Source organism: Pholis gunnellus (assembly GCF_910591455.1).
Source record: "Pholis gunnellus genome assembly, chromosome: 7".
NCBI classification, from domain to species: domain Eukaryota; kingdom Metazoa; phylum Chordata; class Actinopteri; order Perciformes; family Pholidae; genus Pholis; species Pholis gunnellus.
Window position 1 is genome coordinate 22,984,093 of NC_136533.1, and position 21,827 is coordinate 23,005,919.

A 21,827-nucleotide genomic window follows, 5' to 3' on the forward strand; every position below is an offset into this window, starting at 1 on the left:
ACTTTACAGTTTTTCCACAAATTACAAATAGAAGAATATATATATAATATATATATATATTAATATATATATATATATATTGATCAATTTAAGTTTTTTCAAGTGACAAATAAATGTATGTATAATGTTGAGTGTTTCAGTTTTTTTATTGACCATAATAACATGGTAGGAGGTAAAAACAAGATATAATATATTTAAAAAGTAATCACAAAACAACGAAACAACGGCCCCTGGCAGGAATGAAGTGGAACATAAACTTCAGGGGAAAAAAAGGTTAAACCTTCTCTAAAATGTCCCCTAATTTACACACAGCTATTGGCTTATCCGACTGTAATAACAACATTTTCAACCCCAGTTAATATATTATGCAATTAAACAGGACCACAAACAGAAATTACCATACAGTTTAAATAACACATTTTCTAAAACATAATCAGCCAGAAGAGATTTATTCAAGTGTTTTATTGGAATGCATTAGATTAAGTTAAATGTACCAAATAAACTGGCAAAACACTATTTCACTTATTTCAACTTGGTCTGATAGAAAATCATCCCTTAAAAATGAAGACTCTGACCCTGAGAAGATGTAAAACGTACAATATAAACATAAAAATCCTTAATTATCAGTTGAATTAATGCACGTTATACTCAAAGTGCCTTCTGTTAAGCTGCTACACTGTGGTGCTGCTATTGAGGAATGGCTGCTCTTTGATCACCCCTTTTAAAGTACACTGACAGTGTCAAGTCATGTGTATAGTGTTTGTTTTAATCCTGAGGTAGCACATGAGAGGTGATCATAAAAGGAAAATTCAGGCCCACCCACACCCATAGCACAGAAACTGTACACGCTCCAGTCCAGCAGCCGTGGATCTGGATCCACCATCACATCGAGAATCCTCTCTCTGCTATCAGGGCCAGGGCCACCGTCAGCCTGTCTCGCATGATCTCCTTGGATGAGTACAAGGGCAGGTTCAGAATGGAGTGACATGTCAGAGACCCGGGGAAGTGCTGATCGTGGCGCTGACCACTCTGGACTTGCGTAACGTGAACCTTCATCCGGACCTGGTCCATGCCAAGAATAGGAACCCTCCTGTACCCAGTCAGGAACCCTGAAGAAAACACATCGAGGGAAAGTAGGAAACTTCAAGTCACTCTTTGTCTATTACCATCTTTGTGCATCAGCATCATCTGCTTACCTACAGCAGCTATAGTAGTCCCTTTATTTATTTATTTGAATGGATGGATGATAATCAATAATAATGATATTAAATATGATTTAGATCTCGACTCACTTCTTAGAAATAACTGTTTTGACTTTTTAAGCACAGGTAATGATGTTAATAATGGCTGCATTCCATTTAGGTGCTCAAGTTCCTGTCAATGCTGACTTACTGGGAGTGTGGAAACAGAGAGCATCATTGATATTATTATGGTACATCTGTATTAGGGCTGCACAATTAATCGAATTTTAATCGCGATCACGATTTTGGCTGCCACAATTAAATGAGCATGATCGTCAGCAATATTGACGTTTAAAATGCTCTGCTACATATCAAATCAAGCGCTTCCTCAACTAACAGTCAGCCGACCACCAGGGGGACAACGAGGTGGGAGGCGTCATTCGTGCACCCTGCAGCGGCAGCCTCAAGTAGAAGAGTAGAGAGACGGGAGCTTGAAGGACGAGTACTTTTGCTTTATTTATTTACACGCCGGCATGTCACGTCTGTCACTACATGGTCGCACGTTTACAATTCCCCTGCTCTCTGTATCGCGCACGGCGGTGTTCCGCCCCGATCCATGCGCACGATGCAACAGTCGCTCGTGATCGTGATCTCAATATTGATCAAAATAATCGTGATTATGATTTTGCCCATAATCGTGCAGCCCTAATCTGTTTCTCAATCTCCTCAAAGCCGGAGATATGGTTACTTTTCAACCACGCGTTTGCGTAGACAACCGGCAGCTTCCCGAACAGAATTGTTTGCATACTTGCCTATTACAACACGTGTTACTGGAGCATTCCACTAGAGGGCACAACAGAGTTCTCTGACCGTATAGAACTTCTGGATTTGCATGACGTAAACGATAAACATTACGACGCTCCAGGAGTTTACTACAGTATATTGTTAATTCTGCGATCCCGGCTGAAAAAAGCGACGCCATCGTAGATGATGTGTAAATAAAGCACGTCACCATGCTGCACTGACACTGCCTTATACCATTCCTGTGCGTGTTGCACCTTGCTGACGCTTAGCAATCATTTACGAGGACGTGCACAACCAATGCTCCAAATGGACACAGGATACGCGAGGCAGCCATCATGTCCGCACAAACACGTAGATAAAAGCAAGTAAATCTTTAGAATTAACGCCATAATGGACATTTCTCAAGCACACCACATTGATGCTAACCTTATGTGCCAAAGTGGGAATCATTTTTTTTGTGGTGTGGGAATTAATTGTGTGAAAGTAAAGTGGGCAACTGCCTCGGGGCCCCAGATGTACCTCCAACATGAAATACATTTTCCTGCAATTAACCGTGATGTTGTTTGTGAAAAGAACATATAGGTTTCAACAGCTCACATCCTACATGTTTAATGAAAGGCTTCCACAATGAAAAGCTGTTAACATGAGGTACAGTACTTACAAAGGAAATCTTTCCTCTGGTCTTCAGTCAGTTCATCAAAAACCTCCCAAAACATCTGCCTGATGTGGTCGCCAAAGCAAAGATCCCACTCTGTGTTCTAATTTCAATAACAATGAAAAAAAAGATTGTTGCAATGTTTGACGTGGTTAAAACAAGCATGTGATCAGTTGTAGTTGCAGAGAAAACAGGCCGAGCTTGTGTTTGGGACAGTGCGTGTACCTGTTTCAGTTTCGCCCAGTCATACACGTCTTGGCCCACCAGCACTCCCTGCAGCTCCTCCGGCCGAAACAGCGTCACCAGACCCCGGTCACACACCTGGAAGAAGCCTCGCTTGAACTCCTCAAACACACCCTCCACGGACGCGCTGAAGGCATGGCTCACATAGGCATCCACAAACTCCTTCCTGTTTGGCAGATTCAAGTTTAAATTCAACAAACATCTCTCTGAGACGGAGCTGATCTGGGTGCAGGTCACACACACACACACAACTTTGATTTGAACATTTTTAAAGTCTTACTTATTTAGAACTGTCAGTGGCTTTCCAGGATTTTGGGGGTCAAGGTCGACATCTGTCCCATCCCAGCTAGTCTGTTAGTCAATTTTGAAAGAGGAGGTTAGTGGTATCACTGCAAAACCTTTAAAATACTGAAATACAGATAAAAGAGGCACATTACTGAAAGCCCCGCTAGAGTAAAACACCAACCAAAAACGTCTCGTCCAGCTTTTTGAGTTCATCCTCTTCATAGCCCAAGATGCACTGCATACTCCTTAAAAAGCAAGTGAAACAAAAGAACTGAGTTATATTAAAATAAATACTGCATGGCATACTGAATTCACAATATTCAGGCATCAATTTAAAACAAACAAAACCGTATTACTAAATGGAGAACAATACTGACTTTCCAACAATCGGGCTGAATTCCATCAAATCCTGCAGTGTCGGCTCTACACCCAGCAGCTTCTTGAACAGAGCCAGTGGGAAGGGTAGGTGTATGATACTGTTGTTGTACAAGGCCAGTCCACACAGAACACCAAACAGGAAAAAGTTTGTCTTGTCCTCCTCTGTTGTCTGAATTGAGAAACAAGGACATTTTGTCCCATTGTTGTTTATCATCATTAGCAAGAATAATCCACCAAATAAAGTAAACCCCGAGTGTATGGTTCGATGGTTCCCGCATGGGGATTTGAAATCTTACCGTGGAGGGGAACCATGCCAGCGTTTCGAAGTCGTTGAACATGAACATCCCAGATACAGTTGACACCATTTCACGGAACAAGTGGTGGAAAAGGTCTGTTCTGTAGACCCGTGTGACCACGGGGTCCCCGTCAAAATACACCTGAGAGACAAAAAGTTAGAAATAGGCTTAGATGAGATTTACTAAATGATTTAATGACATAAGATTAAGAATAAAATGATTTGGCTCTGCTTTAACCATCAGGTCAAAACAGAATATTTACCACAAGTGGCTTCTTGAAGTCTCTGGGATGAGCAGCAGCCAGTTGTTTGAAGGTGCCTTCCCAAAGTGACGCTCGCTTCAGCTTCAGTCCAAAAAAAAGATCTGACTCTAGACCCATTCCAAAAGGCTGAACCATCAATCCCTGGTGTTCTCTCTATAAAACAATTACATCTTTAAATATCATTTTCCTATCTTAATTACATTTTCATGTCATGTAATGTAATGCATTACATGACATCACCATACCTATAACACATTAAGCAGACACAGAGCTACATTCCCATTCATTTGGAGTTGTATTTCTGGTCACCTGGTGAACGTAAGGGCAATCCTTACTCTGCTTCTAGCTCAGTTTTGGTCTCCACCAAGTCCTGAGGGAATTATTATTATTATTATCATTAATATAGATATTGATATTAGAGGTCAATTCTTGCTGGTGTTGAGGTTGATAAGGGCAGCGAGTGAACCAAACCGGTAAAGCTATGGGCCGTCAAACAATGAGCTGAAAGACGCATGTTATTCACTGTCATTCACTGTCAAGGCGAAATTGTCGCCTATATTTTAGGCATGCAGGAACGCTTGTGCACTGCTCTGGCGCCGCTTTTGCTTTTGAGTGCGCCTTCCGCGCGTCTACAATGGATTTCAGTGCACATTAAACGCGGCATGTGAACAGCCCCTCGTGTACCTTTAAAATGAGATTGCTGACGTAAATAGGTTGTCAGCAACCACAGAAGGGACTGTGGCTCAGTGGAGAGCAGGGTCGTCCTTCAATCAGAGGATCGGCGATTCGATCCCTGGCTCCGTTAGTTGCATGTCGATGTGTCCTTGAGCAAGACTCTTAACCCCAGAATTCCTGTGTTCACCTACGGTGTATGCTTGAGTTAGTCTGATAGGCAGGTGGCACTTATCTCTGCCATCAGTGTGTCAATAGGTGAATGATGACGAGTAGTGTGAAAGTGCTTTGAGTGGTCAGAAAGACTAGAAAAGCGCTATACAAGTACAGTCCATTTAGGTTAAACATTTTGCCCCTTTGTTAAACCTGATAGGACACCTACTTGCTAACTTTAAAACAAACTATACATAAATAATGCAGAGTAACAAATGTTGATTTATCTGAGATTTCCTGACGGCCCTTGTTATATTGTTTGTATGGTTTAGTTTGAGTTCCGGGCTAAAGTTACCTGAGAGCGTTCGGCATGGATGTCAAAAGCCATTTTCTTCGATTTCAGATCCATCACAAATGGGAAGTTGCAAAGGACAAGTTGCTGACAATCCATATCCTGAAGAGAGCATATAAGCAATTTACTTACAAAAATGTAAACTTGATGACCGCCTCCTCAAATTTTGCTTTTTTTCACCTGAATGTACACTGTGTGAGAAGTGACAAACAAAGTGGGAGAGAGAAACCCGTATTTTGTTAATAGTTTCTTACCTCGATATTTGATCGCCAAATTTGCAGATCCTCTTGGAGGAATGTTTGGCTAACCTCCAAACAAAAAGTTTGTTCTGGGATTCTCTGACGTCCTGCAATCCTGTCGTTGGCCTTTGAAAAAGGTATGTTTAGGAAGAGTGTGAGGGATTGGTCAGCAATGAAAAGCATTTGTAGAAAAAGTTGAGTAAGGTGGTTGTGGTTTCTGTGTGGTTTGAAATTCACAGGAAAAAAAACAGATAACGGATACTGACGTTGTACATATACTGGAAGACGTGTAGTATGTTTTCGAGCCCAGAGTCGCGATGAACAGGCTCAGACAGGATCACTGAGAGGGCCTGCTTCCACACCCTAACGTGTTGAACCTTGGTGGAGGGCGGCAGTGAGGACCACCAGTCCCCTGAGGAAGAGAACATGGAGATTTGCAGACATTAATGACAGTGAGCGTTTAACAGCTGAGCAGATGTCACAGATATGACTGGAGTCCGGAGTGTGCCACCAGAATAGCTATTCGCAATTATTAGACGCTACTAGTCTGAAATTATAATCAATCAAAACATTTATAAAATGAACAAAGATGATAAATTGATCAAATATAAATGCATTTAGTTAATGCCTTAAGGAACTTCAAGTTTTAAAAAAAGTTACAAGAACATTTGTTATTAATTTGAAATTACATTGAAATACACAAAAGGGGGAGGGGGCTTAGCAGATGGAATGACAACAAGTTACATTCAAAAGCCTTTTTTAAAACACCATTTTAACACATAATAATTAGATAAAATGAATGATGGATTTATTGTCAATGCACATTTACATAATCAATTATAATCTGAGGAGGTCTATAATTATTACACTGGCACTCTCCAGACTCAATACAAGGAAACTTAATTCAATTAATGTAAACCATCTCATAAAACTGAAAAAGGCGGACTTTGAGCTGGGGTGGGTTATACTTTTTGTATTGTTAAATTACACAATAGCATCCTGCCCTCCTTCATTCAGACTCCATAGAAATTCACAAATTTCAAATCAGCATTATGAAAAATAGCACCTCTCCATTTCCAACCCTAGTTACTTGCTGTAGGTCTGATGAACACACCATCACGTGATCCTGTGTTTAAGGTTAAATGAAGCATCTCAAGCATTCAAACAGTTTTCTCTCATAGTACCTAAGACCTGGAGGCTTCCAGCACAGAGTCTTTGCACGGCGGCGGCGACCGCCTCGGCGAGAGTTGTTCTCGTTCGTCGCAGGTCGTGTCTCTGGATCACATGCAGGAGCTCATTGAGAAGCAGGTGGATCCTCAACCCCTCCACCCCCACTGGCATCTCATCAAGAGAGGGAAGCAAGTCCAGGACAGCAGCCTCGACCTGTTGAGAGCATAAAACTAAATAAATGAGGAGAGCATTACTGAGAGGTTTTGAAAGTATACGTGAAAGCACAATGTGAGTTACATACCTCTGCCAAAACTTGACCCTTCTTCGCCAGTTTCTCGAATGCATGTCGCGCAAGTGACAAGTTCAAGCCGGAGTACTTTGACGAGGTCTGGAAATGTTTATCTTTGCTATGGAGAACAATTCAGAGTGTGAATGTGGTGTAATTCAACAGATCCGGAGACGTGGGGATCATGAACGGATGGCGTTTACCTTTGATCAAGGAAGATTTGATTCATGCAAGATGCAGAGGAGAACGTCCTGCGGATTTCCCTGAGAGGTTTTCATGTGGTTAGTCAATAACACTGAGAATAGAGTATTATCGGATTTAATAGGCCAACCAGTTATATGCGATAACTGCTACTGCATTGTACTTACCGTTTGATCTTTTTCCATGACTTTGAATTACATCCAGAGACCCATTTGTCAATCACATCATGTGTTACATTGCTGACTTTGGCAGTGCTTAACACCTCATTCGCATCCTGTGAAAGAATCAGGATAAATGCTCATGTTTGGTGTCGAACAATGGCTTCATATGTATTAATTGGGGTTACGGTATTATTACACCTCCCACAACTACAATATGTACTGTATGTATTTGTGTTGGTACCTTAACAGATGTGGACGTTGCAAACGAACAGTTTCCTCCTGCGTAGATGTTTCCAATTTTAGGACCATTAGTGATGTCTGGAATGATAATAAAATAAAAGTTATCTCTGTCTCTGAAATAAAAATGAAATTATTTTAGTTATTTTATTAATGTAGTCACCCTGTGGCAGTTGAACCGGTAGCGGCACGGACGGATGACTCTCCTCTCCGTGTCCCAGCTGCCCCTGCGCTCCACACCCGAAGGAGTAGACCTTCTTGGAGTCCGTCAGCACTAATGTGTGATGCCTGATTGAGATAACGTTACAACGCAAAACAGTATTTTAATGTCAAGAAAGTTTTTTCAGGAGTTTTACAGCCTCCAAGCATCAATTTCAGACAACAGAAACATTCCTGGGATGTTCTCAAATGCAACAAAAACATTCTCATGGAGATATGCAATATTTGATTGCTGTTCTCTACCTGCTCTCTGTGCCACTTCGAAGTGTTCGAATTCTTGAACAGAGTCTGGCAAACTGATTTGAAAATATTTTTCTAGGTATTAAGTGGAATTTTCAGAAAATCCTTATTATTAAGGATACCGGTGGCCATTAAGTGAACTGCGGTTGCTAGTGCACGCGCTAGCGATAACGTTAAGCAGCAAGCAAACTAAGGTTGGTAAGCTAGCTGATACTTAGCTATGCTGCGTGGATCTGGCGTTGGCAACATTAGCTGATAACGGAATTTGCAAAGTCAAGCTTGCCAATTTACCAGGCAGAACAGCCTGGGACAGTGGGACAGTATTTTTCTACATTAGCTACACACTGTCGAGGCTGTAGGGGAGCCATGCTGGAAGTGCATTGGTAATGAGACTGAATTGGCTCAGAATAACTGCGTAAGAGTTTATAATTGTAACGTACCGTCCACATGCAATCTTGGTGACCTTTGCCCCCCAGAGCTCTGCAACAAGCCGAGGTCGTAGTTCATCGCTGAATGAGTTGTGCCCGAGCTGTCCATATTGACCAGAGCCAAATGTGAACACTGCACCATTCTGAGGAAGCAACCAGACAAACATAGTTTAACGTCCCACCTATGGTTTGTTAGATATTTCCATTTCTGTGGGATCTAGGAAGTAAATGCTGCGTTTAGGCTGCATTGGTGAGGCACCTATAGCATTCTTTTGCCAGAGAGCTTTTTTTTGTCTAACCTTTGTCAAAATGGCGGTGTGGTCCTTTCCACAGGAAATGTAAATTGTTTTCTTAGTGTTCAGGGAACGAACAGGAGTTGGTGTAGGCCTGTCTATTGGTAAACAAAATTACATGCAGGTTTACATATAAATAGTTTTCTATAAGAAATAGTATTCGTAGAGTATTAGATATAATGATTGCTATTTCTTTCTTTTCTACCTGTTGTGTCTCCCAGCCCGAGCTGCCCGCAGTCGTTTCCTCCCCAGCCGAACACGGCTCCGGACACAGAGAGGGCGAAGCTCTGCTCTCCCCCTGCAGCCACCTGGACCAGGGGGAGTGCTGACAGAGATCGGATGTGTTGGGGCGGTTCTGCGCCGGGCTTGCTCCTCCCCAGACCCAGCTGGCCTCTGGAGTCCTGGCCCCATGTATACACCTGACCACCTGTGGAGAAATGACGTTTCTGACACCATGGCCTGTTTGCCTTTGTAAACCACAAGTGCTATATAAACAGATGTTATTGTTATAGTCATTAATATCTTGTACTATGCCTTGATACCAGCCACTATTGGACTTCAACCTTTACCATCCTGTCTCAACGCTGGCTGAGGTGTTGTTTTCCACCAAGTCAACACAACAAAGGGTTTACAAAAGGCAGTTGTGGGATTCAAACGTTAAAGCAGTGGTTACTGGTAGTATGTGACTGATTTACTTTATTGCCTATAACTATTTTAGACCCCAGGAAGAGTTTCCACGACTATTGTAGGAGCCAATAGCGTTAAGCTTGTACATTAGTAGCAGTTTACTGTACACTTCACTGTACCTTTGGTGAGGGCCACTGAGTGCTGGCTCCCACAAGCAACCTGAGACACCGGTATCTTACACAAAGCTTCCAGGGGCCTGAGAGGACAAGAGACAGACAAAAAACAAAGCTGAAACACTCAGAGCTGACTAGCATGAACCAAGTGAGGATTTTGTAAGACTATCAAATAGTTTCTCCTTACTTCGGAATATAAGTGCGAGTTGTAGTTGTGTCCAGACAGAGAACTTTTCCTTCCTTAGAAAGCAGTGTGACCACATCATCATCACGACAACCCACGGCCTGAATCTTCTCTTTACACTTCACAAACTCTGAAAGAACACAGCAGGTGTATTGTAAAATGATGCAGCTTGTTATACTGTAGGTTACTAATGCGAAAAAGAAAACGTATTTTTGCAAGAGCTCAGAAGGAAGTTATAAGACTGATGCTCACTCTGTTTTCCTCTGACTCTCGCCCCATCTTTGCTGTCTGTCGTGCGAATGATGGCAGCATCAGCGTTGCTTTTGATGAAGGCGAGCACGTTGTGACCTGCTGACAGATCCGTGATGTCAAAGCCGAGGTTTAAAAGGTGAACTCCATCGCCTGTTGAGATATTTGAGCCATCTTTCAACCAAAAGCCCTGCTGGCAGTTCTCTCCCCATGAAAACATCTTGGTAAAATGACTCTGGAGAACCGTCAGCTGCTTTTTATGACTCAGCTCTGTCAGTCAGAAACAAAACTTAAGTGGTTTATTGTGCATACTTTGCTGTGAGCAAAGGAAAACGAAACCTATAACCATGATGAAACGAAAATAACACTCCCAGTGAGTCAGAGGCAGGAGGAGCTCTGTGACTTTAGAGGTTTGAAAGAAAAACGAAAGTGAAACTGTAGTTGATAACTGAGCAGTATTTACACTGTGTTTGGTGATTAAATAGAGTGAATAGGAATACTGGACTACTGAGATATCAACTCAGGGTTAGTTTAATGAAAAGCTCAAATACTGAACATTATTTTGGCCACTAACAACTTGTTTGAAGCTTCTTATGTCCATTCCCTTCTTTTATGAGGCATTTAGTGCTGTAAAATTGTGGGTGGGTATTTATAATTGCAAAAGACTGGAAATAACCAAATCTCAGATACTGACAAAAAAAACATGAATATTTAGTATTTTTATTGGGTTTGATCATTCAGTTATGTGTAGTTCAAAGTCTGCAGTGACCAATATTAAATAAATAAATAATATTATTCCCAATGCTCAGTTCAAATTATCATTGGCTTGGTAAATAACACTTTTTAATATTTTCCACTCAAGTCTATATCAATAGTTTCATTCATCTGCAAATTTATATAAAAAAAATAAATAAATAAAAACGGTTAGGGAGAAAACAGGGAGTAAACTAACATTACCGCCTCTCGGTTGTATGCCAGTCAAGGTGCCGTTTACATTCAAGTCTTTTCAAAATGTCGTTACTTCATCAAATTGCCTTTGACCACAAAATTCTCATCAGTTCATCCAATTTCAAGAAATTTGCTCATTATGTTCCTGAGATATGGTGTTCATGAGAATGAGACGGACGGACAAACGCAAAACAAATACAAAAAGTGGTATAACAGTACACAGTTTAATTGCTGAAAATAATAAGTGAATTGGAAAAAAAATAGGCTCTTCAAGAGATCCTATTGGTTTAAATTAGAGTTCATCACTGAATGCTATCCATCTTTGCAATATAACATAATACCCATAAAAATGGAAAAGAGTAAAATATTGCTATGTATCCAAGCTTAGTATTTCACTGAACAGTATAAGGGCAGGTTGGTGTTTTTACGCCCCGCCGTAAAATATAGAAGGTAATTCTTACTCTATATATATCTTAACATATGTGTGTATCTCATATATGAGTTGCATTATTTCACTTCAACTTATATTAACCCAGCTGGCTATTTGCAACAATAAGAATGAGGATAGTTCTTTAAGTCGCTGTGTATATATTCGTGAAAATGTGTCTCGTTTCTATCTTTATTATCAATGTATGCACCCTCAACAAGTGGACTGTTGTGCTCAAAGTTTCGGGGTCTGGAGTTATGCAAGAGATGCTGCAGTTGAATTAAACCAGTTTCATTTTTTATTGCACCAACAAGAAAAAACATTACATGCAGCAAACATTGTAGTCTCTATTAGAGAGGAGTATGCTTTGCTGTTGACATCTATTTTGTATGGAATACTTTTTGTGCAACTTGGCCCCAAAATAACAAACTCTATCACACTCTTTATTGCCTGAGGAGATGAGACACTTGTAAAACCACTTAAGATTCCCCTGCAACAGATACAGTTCATACATATACACTATGTACATCCATGTTTTCATTATAAATTATGCATTTTTTATGTACATCCACCACACATCTTCATTATAAAGAATATAAAACCCTTCACGTTTGCTAATACACAGTAACAGTAGCTACAAAGGCTGCTCCTTGTTCAGCCATTTACAAAGTGCTCTATTACAATGTTAAGTCCTCTGTTCAGTACAGATACAGCCACAGCGCAGACCCTCCATCACTTGTAGATTCTTCTATTGTTGCTCAGGGCCTCAGTAAGCTTGCTTTGCATGATCTCCTTGGTTGAGTATAAGGGCAGCTCCAGTTTTGAGAAACATGTATGTGTCTCAGGATAGTGCTCGTCATAAGAGAGGTCCCCAACTCCTTTAACTTTGACTGTCATCTTGATCGTTTCCATGCCAAGAACGGGCACCCTTTCAAAGCCAGTCACGAACCCTAGTGGAGGGGAACGTGGTAATCAGTGAGTTTCTTGCCTTTTCATTTATTTTTGTGACATCCTAAGTGCTAAGCTTTGCACGTACAGTATATAGCAGGTCTAGTCAAATAAATAGATAATAAATTGTAATTGTTTTTAAATGTCAAATTGTGGGACAATACTTACAAAGGAAAGCTTTCTTCTGATCCTCAGTTAGTTCATCAAAAACCTCCCAAAACATCTGTATGGTGGGGTGTGGTGGTGTGGTATTGTACTCCCCCTCATAACCTGTGTTCTAATTACAGTGAAACAGACTTGTTACAATCACTTCATTTTTAGTATTCAAATCGAGCACGATGCAGGGATGAGGATGCAATAAATCAGTTGCAGAGAAAACTAGAATGCAAAGAGCTCTTGTTCTAGACTGTACCTGTTTCAGCTTCGCCCAGTCATGGAAGTCTTTGCCCACCAGCACTTCCTGCAGCTCCTTTGGTCGGAACAGCTTCACCAAATCCTGGTCACACACCTGGAAGAAGCCTCGCTTGAACTCCTGAAACACGCCCTCCACTGATGTGTTGAAGGCATGATTCACGTAGGCATCCACAAACTCCTTCCTGTTAAGCAGATTAAAGTTTAATTTCAACAAAAGGTCGGAGCAGCAAGTGTGTGATCGAAATCCTATCTCTCTGTATTTTCCTGTGGAACAATGGAAGCTTAATTTCCTCGTCCACAAAACTTACTTGTGGTATACCTCAAGGATCGACTCTGGGCCTCATTATTTTCTCTTTAACCTGCCTCCTCTTGTTCACATAATTAGTAGATATTATAAATCTTTTCATTTCTATGCAGATGATACAGTTATATCCTCATGTCAACTCTACTGATAATAGCAGTTTGGTTGCCCTAAAGAATTGCTTTGAGGATAGTCTGCTGATTGGTTGAAGTTGGCCGATGATGGTTCATTAAATCACCTGCTACTGTTTTTTGAAAGTGCCTGCCCTTTTCCAAACAGTTTCCATTAACCGTTTCTCAGATGGTTCTGTGTAACAAACTGTCTGGCGTGTTAAAATCAGCCTCTGCCAGAAACTTTTGATGTGTTCTCATGTTCTTAATGCTGATTGAGTGTTTTCCTTCAATTATTGTCAAATAACAAACCACACAAAAAAGTCACAAAAATGCATGGTCCTTACTTATTTTCCCCCGTCAGGGGCTTCTCTGGATTTTTAGGATCAAGTTCAACCTCTGTGCCATCCCAGTTGATCTGTTGATCAGTTATAAGAAAGAAGAAGATAGTGATGTCACTGCTTTGATAAATGATGATAGATTTCAGAAAGCGGAGTAATGACATATGTTATTGACTATCTGTAAAACACATACTACAAAGTCCATGTAGAGGTTTTTTATGACATCATCTTCATAGACTTCCAGGATGTTCATCAGACTCCTAGAAGCAAAATAAAAGAGATAATACATAAGATATCAAAAAAGGGTTTTCAGTATGTTTTGACCAGACCTCAGCAACTGTAACCAAACATTTGTGATTAAAATATATATTAATTTCCTCTTACTCTCCAACGCATGGGCTGAATTCGATCATGTCCCACAGTGAGGGCTTTACACCCAGCAGCTTTTTGAACAGAGCCAGCGGGAAGGGTAAGTGTATGATGTACTGGTTGTACAAAGCCAATCCACACAGAACCCCAAACTGGAAGTATCTCTGGTCCTCCTCTGTGGCCTGGTGTTGATGGAAGACAAAACTTATATCAGAAGACTAGAAACAAGATAGGATGATAATAATTTAAGATCTGAATTGAATATTTATTTTCCTGTATGAAGATGTAAAGTCTTACTGTGGAGGGGAACCATGCCAGTGTTTTGGAGTCGTTGAACATGAACATCCCAGACTCAGCTGACATCATCTCGTGAAACAGTTCATGAAAAAAGTCTTTTCTGTAGAGATACTGATCATCTACGGTTGTGAAGTTTTTATCAAAATAAACCTGGAGGACAAAATGGTACAAACTAAGTTTTCCTCCTGGTATAGCTTATACGAGAGTACCTATACAACAATGCAAGATTTGAAGTGGGACTTGTGGCTATCAGATCAAAATACATGTTTACCGCAAGTGGTAACTTGTAGTCAGCGGGAGTAGCAGCAGCAAGTCGTTCAAAGGTGTCTTCCAAAACCGATGCTCGCTTCAGGTCCAGATCAAAATACTTGTAATGAGGCAGTCTGAGAATATATCCCAATATATATCCCAATCCCCGGAACACATCCAAAGGGTATTGTGCTGTCCTCTGGAATACAGTTCAAGATTTCATTATTACACCATTTCTGTGTTGTGTGCTAACTTCAGTGTTTCTCACACAGAGAACATGTATTCTATAATACTGCAATGACACACATTGAAAAAAAACTGATTTCTTGAGGCTGACGGTATTGTGTGTAAAAACTAGTTCTCATGAGACATGTTTAAGGTTTCAGTTACCTTGGTGTACTCAGCATTCACGTCAAAAACAAATTTCTTTGACTCCAGATCCATCACAATTGGAAAGCTACACAGGATAAGTGGCTCAATATGCACATTCTGAAAAGGGAAGAAAAAACAAACAAGATTACAGATCATCCTCCCAGAAGGAGGGACAGCATCGTGGCTTTACCTCACGAACTATTTAACAATGTGTTCTTTTTACCTTGAGTTGTGATCGAAAAATCCAAATCTGGAGATCCTCAACGAGAAAGTTTTTGTCAATCAACAAACGGAAGTCGGTTTCTGGCATCCTTTGAGGTTCTGCAGTCCTGCTGTTGGCCTTTTAAATAAGTGTTTATTAGGGGAAAAGTAAATCAAATTAAAAAGTGTATAGGATTATGCTGTGACGTTCATAGAAAACACGGACAATAAGTGATACTAACGTTGTACATGTACTGGAGGACTAGCAGCAGGTTTCTGACTCCAGAGTTGCGAGGAACAGGCTTTAAGGACAGGATCACTGAGAGGGCCTGCTTCCACACATTAACATGTTCAACCATGGTGGAGGGTGGCAGTGAGGACCACCAGTCCCCTGAGGAAGACAACATGGAGATTTGCAGACATTAACGCCAGTGAGCATTTAACAGCTGAGCAGATGTCACAGACATATCTTAAAGCAGTGTTAAAGCAACGTTGACCATTTTTACTGCCATTTCTACATCACCTTGTATTATCTTGAATCGGTGAACCAGCCATTTCAAAGAGATATACGTTTGATAAATCACAACTTTGTTTCATGCATGTGTTATTGAAAACATATACGTATCAACTATTTCATACATAAATGAGACAAAACATTTGTATTCAGGCGTAATTAAAAGAGTTTCTTTTTCCCCTCTCATCAGTAAAACAAACAGAATGTACGCTAGCCTTTTATATTAGATTAGAAGTATATGGCAGACTTTTTGTCCATCGCCATCTTGGCTTTTTGCAACCAGAAGTGACACGAGAGGGTGGAGCGAAGTACGACCAAATGCTGAACAAGACACTTTTAGGCGACCACAAATGTTAAAATGAACATTTATGAAGTGAAAACACACTGTCCACCCATCCATCCATTTTCCTCCGCTTATCCGGGGTCGGGTCGTGGTGGCAGCAGAACAAGCAGGCTGACCCAGACTTCCCTCTCGCCCGCAACATTTTCCAACTCATACTGGGGGATATCGAGGCGTTCCCAGGCCAGCTGGGAGATATAATCCCTCCAGCGTGTTCTGGGTCTTCCTCGGGGTCTCCTCCCAGTTGGACTTGCCCGGAAAACCTCCAGTGGGAGGCGCCCAGGAGACATCCTAATTAGATGCCCGAACCACCTCAGCTGACTCCTTTCGATGCGAAGGAGTAGTGGCTCAACTCTAAGTTCCCTCCTGATGTCCGAGCTCCTTACCCTATCTCTAAGGCTGAGCCCGGCCACCCTACTGTGAAAGAATTAAAGTTGTAAGACCAAAACACGGACAAATCCCAGGGCAGGTAATGTCGTGGTAGCGACCTGTCAATCACAGTAAGCCCACCTTAAAGCATACCCTGCTTTATGGTCCATTTGACTCTAAATGGACCATAATTTACTCAATGAACATCATGCTGTATTGAAGAAGACTTGAAACTAGAGGCTCTATATAAAGTGCAAAAAGCAATGGAGATATTGGGTACCCCTCTCTTGATCCACGCTCTAATGTAATGGTATCTGAGAGATACACATTTATTTTTATCTAGGCCGATGGTTTAGCATATAGTGTGCCTTTAATAAAATTATTGTGCATGCCAAATCTTTCAAGGACTTTATATAAGAAAGGCCAGCTCACTGAATCAAAGGCCTTCTCAGCATCCAGACTGACTAGGTAGGCTTCAAGATTTTTCAGTTGGATATGGTTTAATATGTGCAGCGATCACCTGACGTTCCTCCATAAGGGAAAGTCCCACGTCGCGTTAGTGGTGGGGCCCCAAAGTGTGGCCGCATGCTAGCCAAAATCCACACAAAATTGAAATAAAACAAACAACAATAACAAGCTAAGTAACAAGTCCCGACTCCTTTAATTACTTGACCAATATAGATCGGGGCATTGCCTGCTGGCCGTTGGGCTTTGGTGCCAGTACTCGGGGTGCCCGTTCTATTCTGAGATCTCTGTCACAGGGAAGGTCGAGTGCGTTTTTTAGCAGGTTATCCAGAAAACCAGCTATATCGGTGCCCTCTTCATCTTTGGGTATTCCGTAAATCCTTAAATTATTCCGACATGATCGGCCCTCCTGGTCTATCAGCCTGGCTTCCAGATAAGCTTGGCGCTGCGTTAGCCGCTTGATTAGCGTTGATGTCGCTTGAAGCACAGTCTCAGATTCATCAATTCTCCCCTCTGCCTCGTCCAGTCTGTCATTTGCCCTCTTCAATTCTTGTTTAATGTCACTAAGTTGTACCCTGTTATCTCTTCTGAATTCCCGAAGTTCATTGAGAATGCTTCGCAGGCTAGCTTTGGCGCTATCCTCGTGAGTACAGGCGTGGAGAGCTGCTTTCGCTGTCTTGTCCCAGTTCGGGATCGTATTCTATCACGTTTGTGGTCGTCCTACTTCTAGTAGTAACCTCTTTCTACATTATCAAACAAAAGTTGCCCTAGAATTGACAAAACTACCGTTTTTTGGGGTTATTTCACAAGCTAAAAAATTAAGCTATCATCCTCTAAGTGGCGGAACCAGAAACCTCCAAGGATTTTAACTTTAATGTACAATGTGTTATCATGAACAATATTTTAGTGATGTGACAGTACCTATGACCTGGAGACTGCCAGCAGACAAGTTTAGGACGGCAGCAGCGACCGCCTCAGCGAGAGTTGTGCTCGTTCGACGCTGTTCGTGGCTCTGGATCACATGCAGGAGCTCATTGAGAAGCAGGTAGATCCTCAACCCCTCCACCCCCGCTGGCTTCTTCTCAAGGGAGGGAAGCAAGAGCAGCACAGCAGCCTCGACCTGTTGGTTTGAAAAGGACAGCAAGGGAAAAATAACGGAATTTGGTCATTTTTTTAATTAAACGCCTCAGACAAGTTAGCAGACGTATTATGAACCTGTATTGAGAGTAATTATAGAGTTTATCTCAATATACCATTTTTAACAGCAACACATACGGAATATTCAAAGTAGATCACTTTGAAACGTTTGTGCACATTACACACATTTTAGTTTCAGACAGTACCTCGGAGAAAACCTTGTCCTTCTTCAGCAGTTTCTTGAAAGCGAGTCGTGCGACTGACATGTTCAAGCCCGAGTACTTTGGTGAAGTCTGGAAATGTTTGTCTTTGCTAAAAACACAAAAAATAAATAAATAAAGTAAGCTCACATTCAGAACAGCTACTCAGGCACATTGGTGTTCGGCCATAAACCAATATTGGACGAACTGAAAGTTCGTCCTGATAATGGCACAAACAAGAGGTCACCAACGTCATTGACATTTATCACGTGTGAAGAAGTGTTCTTGCAAAGCTATACTCTGTTCACCTTTGCTCAAGGAAGCTTGTATTCAGACAGGATGCAGAGGAGAACATCATGTGGATTTCCCTGTGAAGATTTAACATTTTCAGTCCGTTGCACTGAGAAAACTGTGTTAAAAGCTTTGGAACCAAATGATTAATTTAAGTCGTGACAGTTATGTGGTTAGTCAATAACACTGGGAATAGAGTATTAATAGATTTAACAGACAACCAGTTATTTGCGATAAATGCATTGTACTTACCATTTGATCTTTTTCCATGACTTTGAATCACATTCAGAGACCCATTTGTCAATCACATCATGTGTTACATTACTGACACTGGCAGTTCTTTCCTGTGAAAGAATCAGGATAAATGCTCATGTTTGGTGTCGAACAATGACTTCATATGTATTAATTGGGGTTACGGTATTATTACACCTCCCACAACTACAATATGTACTGTATGTATTTGTGTTGGTACCTTAACAGATGTGGAAGTTGCAAACGAACAGTTTCCTCCTGCGTAGATGTTTCCAATTTTAGGACCATTAGTGATGTCTGGAATGATAATAGAATAAAAGTTATCTCTGTCTCTGAAATAAAAATGAAATTATTTTAGTTATTTTATTAATGTAGTCACCCTGTGGCAGTTGAACCGGTAGCGGCACGGACGGATGACTCTCCTCTCCGTGTCCCAGCTGCCCCTGCGCTCCACACCCGAAGGAGTAGACCCTCTTGGAGTCCGTCAGCACTAATGTGTGATGCCTGATTGAGATAACGTTACAACGCAAAACAGTATTTTAATGTCAACAACAGTAAAAATAGCTTTTTTTAAAAATGTTAAGATTATTTAACAACATTCTCATGGAGATATGCAAAATGTGATTGCTGTTGTCTACCTGCTCTCTGTGACATTTTGAAGTGTTCGAATGAACCTAACAGGTCTGGCAAACTGATTAGAAAATATGTTTCTAGGTATTACGTGGAATTTTCAGAAAATCCTTGTTATTAATGATAACGGTGGCCATTAGGTGAACTGCTGTTGCTAGCGCACATGCTAGCGATAACATTAGCGCCAAGCTAACTAAGGTTGGTAAGCTAGTTGCTACTTAGCTGCGTGGATCTGACGTTGGTAGTTTCATAACGCTAGCTGATAACGCAGTTTTCAAATGGCAAGCTTGCCAATTTACCGGGCAGAACAGCTACTCAAAACAGTATTTTAGTGTGTGATTAGTGTGTTAGCTACACACTGTCGGAGCTGTAGGGGAGCTGAAGAAAGGCAAGGCACACTGTGCACATAAACGTCTCGTCGCGCTTATTGTCAGGTCAAGACCATCTCGATTCCTTTACCTAGAAATCGGTCCACATGCTGTTATAGGCAACCCAGAAGGTCAGGGAGGTCTCAGGGTTTTTTTTGCAATTACAAAGCGATTAATACATGTAAATTGCTTCAAATGCCTTTGACTTTGGCATTTCTAAGCAAAGAAATTCACAATTGGAAGATGCAGAAAATAGTCAAGCCATGCTGGAAGTGCATTGGTAATGAGACTGAATTGGCTCAGAATAACTGCGTAAGAGTTTATAATTGTAACGTACCGTCCACACGCAATCTTGGTGACCTTTGCCCCCCAGAGCTCTGCAACAAGCCGAGGTCGTAGTTCATCGCTGAATGAGTTGTGCCCGAGCTGTCCATATTGACCAGAGCCAAATGTGAACACTGCACCATTCTGAGGAAGCAACCAGACAAACATAGTTTAACGTCCCACCTATGGTTTGTTAGATATTTCCATTTCTGTGGGATCTAGGAAGTAAATGCTGCGTTTAGGCTGCATTGGTGAGGCACCTATAGCATTCTTTTGCCAGAGAGGTTTTTTTTGTCTAACCTTTGTCAAAATGGCGGTGTGGTCCTTTCCACAGGAAATGTAAATTGTTTTCTTAGTGTTCAGGGAACGAACAGGAGTTGGTGTAGGTCTGTCTATTGGGGAGAAAAAATTACATGCAGGTTTACATATAACAGAAATAGTAGGCTAGTAGTATTAGATATAATGATTGCTTTTTTTTTTCTTTTCTACCTGTTGTGTCTCCCAGCCCGAGCTGCCCACAGTCGTTTCCTCCCCAGCCGAACACGGCTCCGGACACAGAGAGGGCGAAGCTCTGCTCTCCCCCTGCAGCCACCTGGACCAGGGGGAGTGCTGACAGAGATTGGATGAGTTGGGGCGGTTCTGCGCCGGGCTTGCTCCTCCCCAGACCCAGCTGGCCTCTGGAGTCCTGGCCCCATGTGTACACCTGACCACCTGTGGAGAAATGACGTTTCTGACACCCTGGCCTGTTTGCCTTTTGTAAACCACAAGTGCTATATAAACAGATGTTATCTTGTACTATGCCTTGATACCAGCCACTATTGGACTTTGAGTCAACCTTTACCATCCCGTCTCAACACTGGCTGAGGTGTTGTTTTCCACCAAGTCAACACAACAAAGGGTTTACAAAAGGCAGTTGTGGGATTCAAACGTTAAAGCAGTGGTTACTGGTAGTGTGTGACTGATTTAGTTTAATGCCTATAACTATTTTAGACCCCAGGAAGAGTTTCCACGACTATTGTAGGAGCCAATAGCTTTAAGCTTGTACATTAGTAGCAGTTTACTGTACACTTCACTGTACCTTTGGTGAGGGCCACTGAGTGCTGGCTCCCACAAGCAACCTGAGACACCGGTATCTTACACAAAGCTTCCAGGGGCCTGAGAGGACAAGAGACAGACAAAAAACAAAGCGTAAACACTCAGAGCTGACTAGCATGAACCCAAGTGAGGATTTTGTAAGACTATCAAATAGTTTCTCCTTACTTTGGAATATAAGTGCGAGTTGTAGTTGTGTCCACACAGAGAACTTTTCCTTCCTTAGAAAGCAGTGTGACCACATCATCATCACGACAACCCACGGCCTGAATCTTCTCTTTACACTTCACAAACCCTGAAAGAACACAGCAGGTGTATTGTAAAATGATGCAGCTTGTTATACTGTCACTACTGCGAATAAGAAATGTTTGCAAGAGCTCAGAAGGAAGTTATGCTCACTCTGTTTTCCTCTGACTCTCGCCCCATCTTTGCTGTCTGTCGTGCGAATGATGGCAGCATCAGCGTTGCTTTTGATGAAGGCGAGCACGCTGTGACCTGCTGACAGATTTGTGATGTCAAAGCCGAGGTTTAAAAGGTGAACTCCATCGCCTGTTGAGATATTTGAGCCATCTTTCAACCGATAGCCGTGCTGGCAGTTCTCTCCCCATGAAAACATCTTGGTAAAATGACTCTGGAGAACCGTCAGCTGCTTTTTATGACTCAGCTCTGTCAGTCAGAAACGAAACTTAAGTGGTTTATTGTGCATACTTTGCTGTGAGCAAAGGAAAACGAAACCTATAACCATGATGAAACGAAAATAACACTCCCAGTGAGTCAGAGGCAGGAGGAGCTCTGTAACTTTAGAGGTTTGAAAGAAAAATGAAAATGAAACTATAGTTGATAACTGCTGTTTGTGCATGACTGCAGCAGTATTTACACT

At 41.6% G+C, this 21,827-nt stretch overlaps 2 protein-coding genes across 2 annotated transcripts; both read right to left on the minus strand.

The window, feature by feature from the left end:
- Positions 1-323: 323 nt before the first annotated feature.
- LOC306698759 (putative E3 ubiquitin-protein ligase HERC4) lies at positions 324-10,208 on the minus strand (the record flags this gene model as incomplete). The annotated part of the gene is made up of 23 exons (XM_079163229.1): positions 324-1,109; positions 2,647-2,743; positions 2,866-3,049; positions 3,164-3,234; positions 3,350-3,413; positions 3,546-3,715; positions 3,843-3,983; positions 4,105-4,257; positions 5,285-5,383; positions 5,536-5,646; positions 5,787-5,932; positions 6,705-6,903; positions 6,992-7,097; positions 7,180-7,239; positions 7,345-7,451; positions 7,580-7,656; positions 7,739-7,863; positions 8,475-8,605; positions 8,762-8,853; positions 8,961-9,182; positions 9,562-9,638; positions 9,743-9,869; positions 9,992-10,208. 23 exons carry the CDS (start codon positions 10,206-10,208, stop codon positions 883-885), a joined length of 3,003 nt encoding a protein of 1,000 aa, XP_079019355.1. The 3' UTR covers positions 324-882.
- Positions 10,209-11,672: 1,464 nt separating this feature from the next.
- Positions 11,673-21,563, minus strand: LOC306698757 (putative E3 ubiquitin-protein ligase HERC4; the record flags this gene model as incomplete). The annotated part of the gene is made up of 23 exons (XM_079163227.1): positions 11,673-12,313; positions 12,480-12,588; positions 12,724-12,907; positions 13,484-13,554; positions 13,671-13,737; positions 13,862-14,028; positions 14,144-14,293; positions 14,415-14,591; positions 14,783-14,881; positions 14,988-15,104; positions 15,208-15,356; positions 17,575-17,773; positions 17,997-18,102; positions 18,299-18,358; positions 18,534-18,625; positions 18,754-18,830; positions 18,913-19,037; positions 19,869-19,999; positions 20,156-20,247; positions 20,345-20,566; positions 20,934-21,010; positions 21,116-21,242; positions 21,347-21,563. The coding sequence occupies 23 exons, from the start codon at positions 21,561-21,563 to the stop codon at positions 12,096-12,098; spliced, it is 3,033 nt and encodes a 1,010-aa protein (XP_079019353.1). The 3' UTR covers positions 11,673-12,095.
- Between the last annotated feature and the right edge of the window lie 264 nt (positions 21,564-21,827).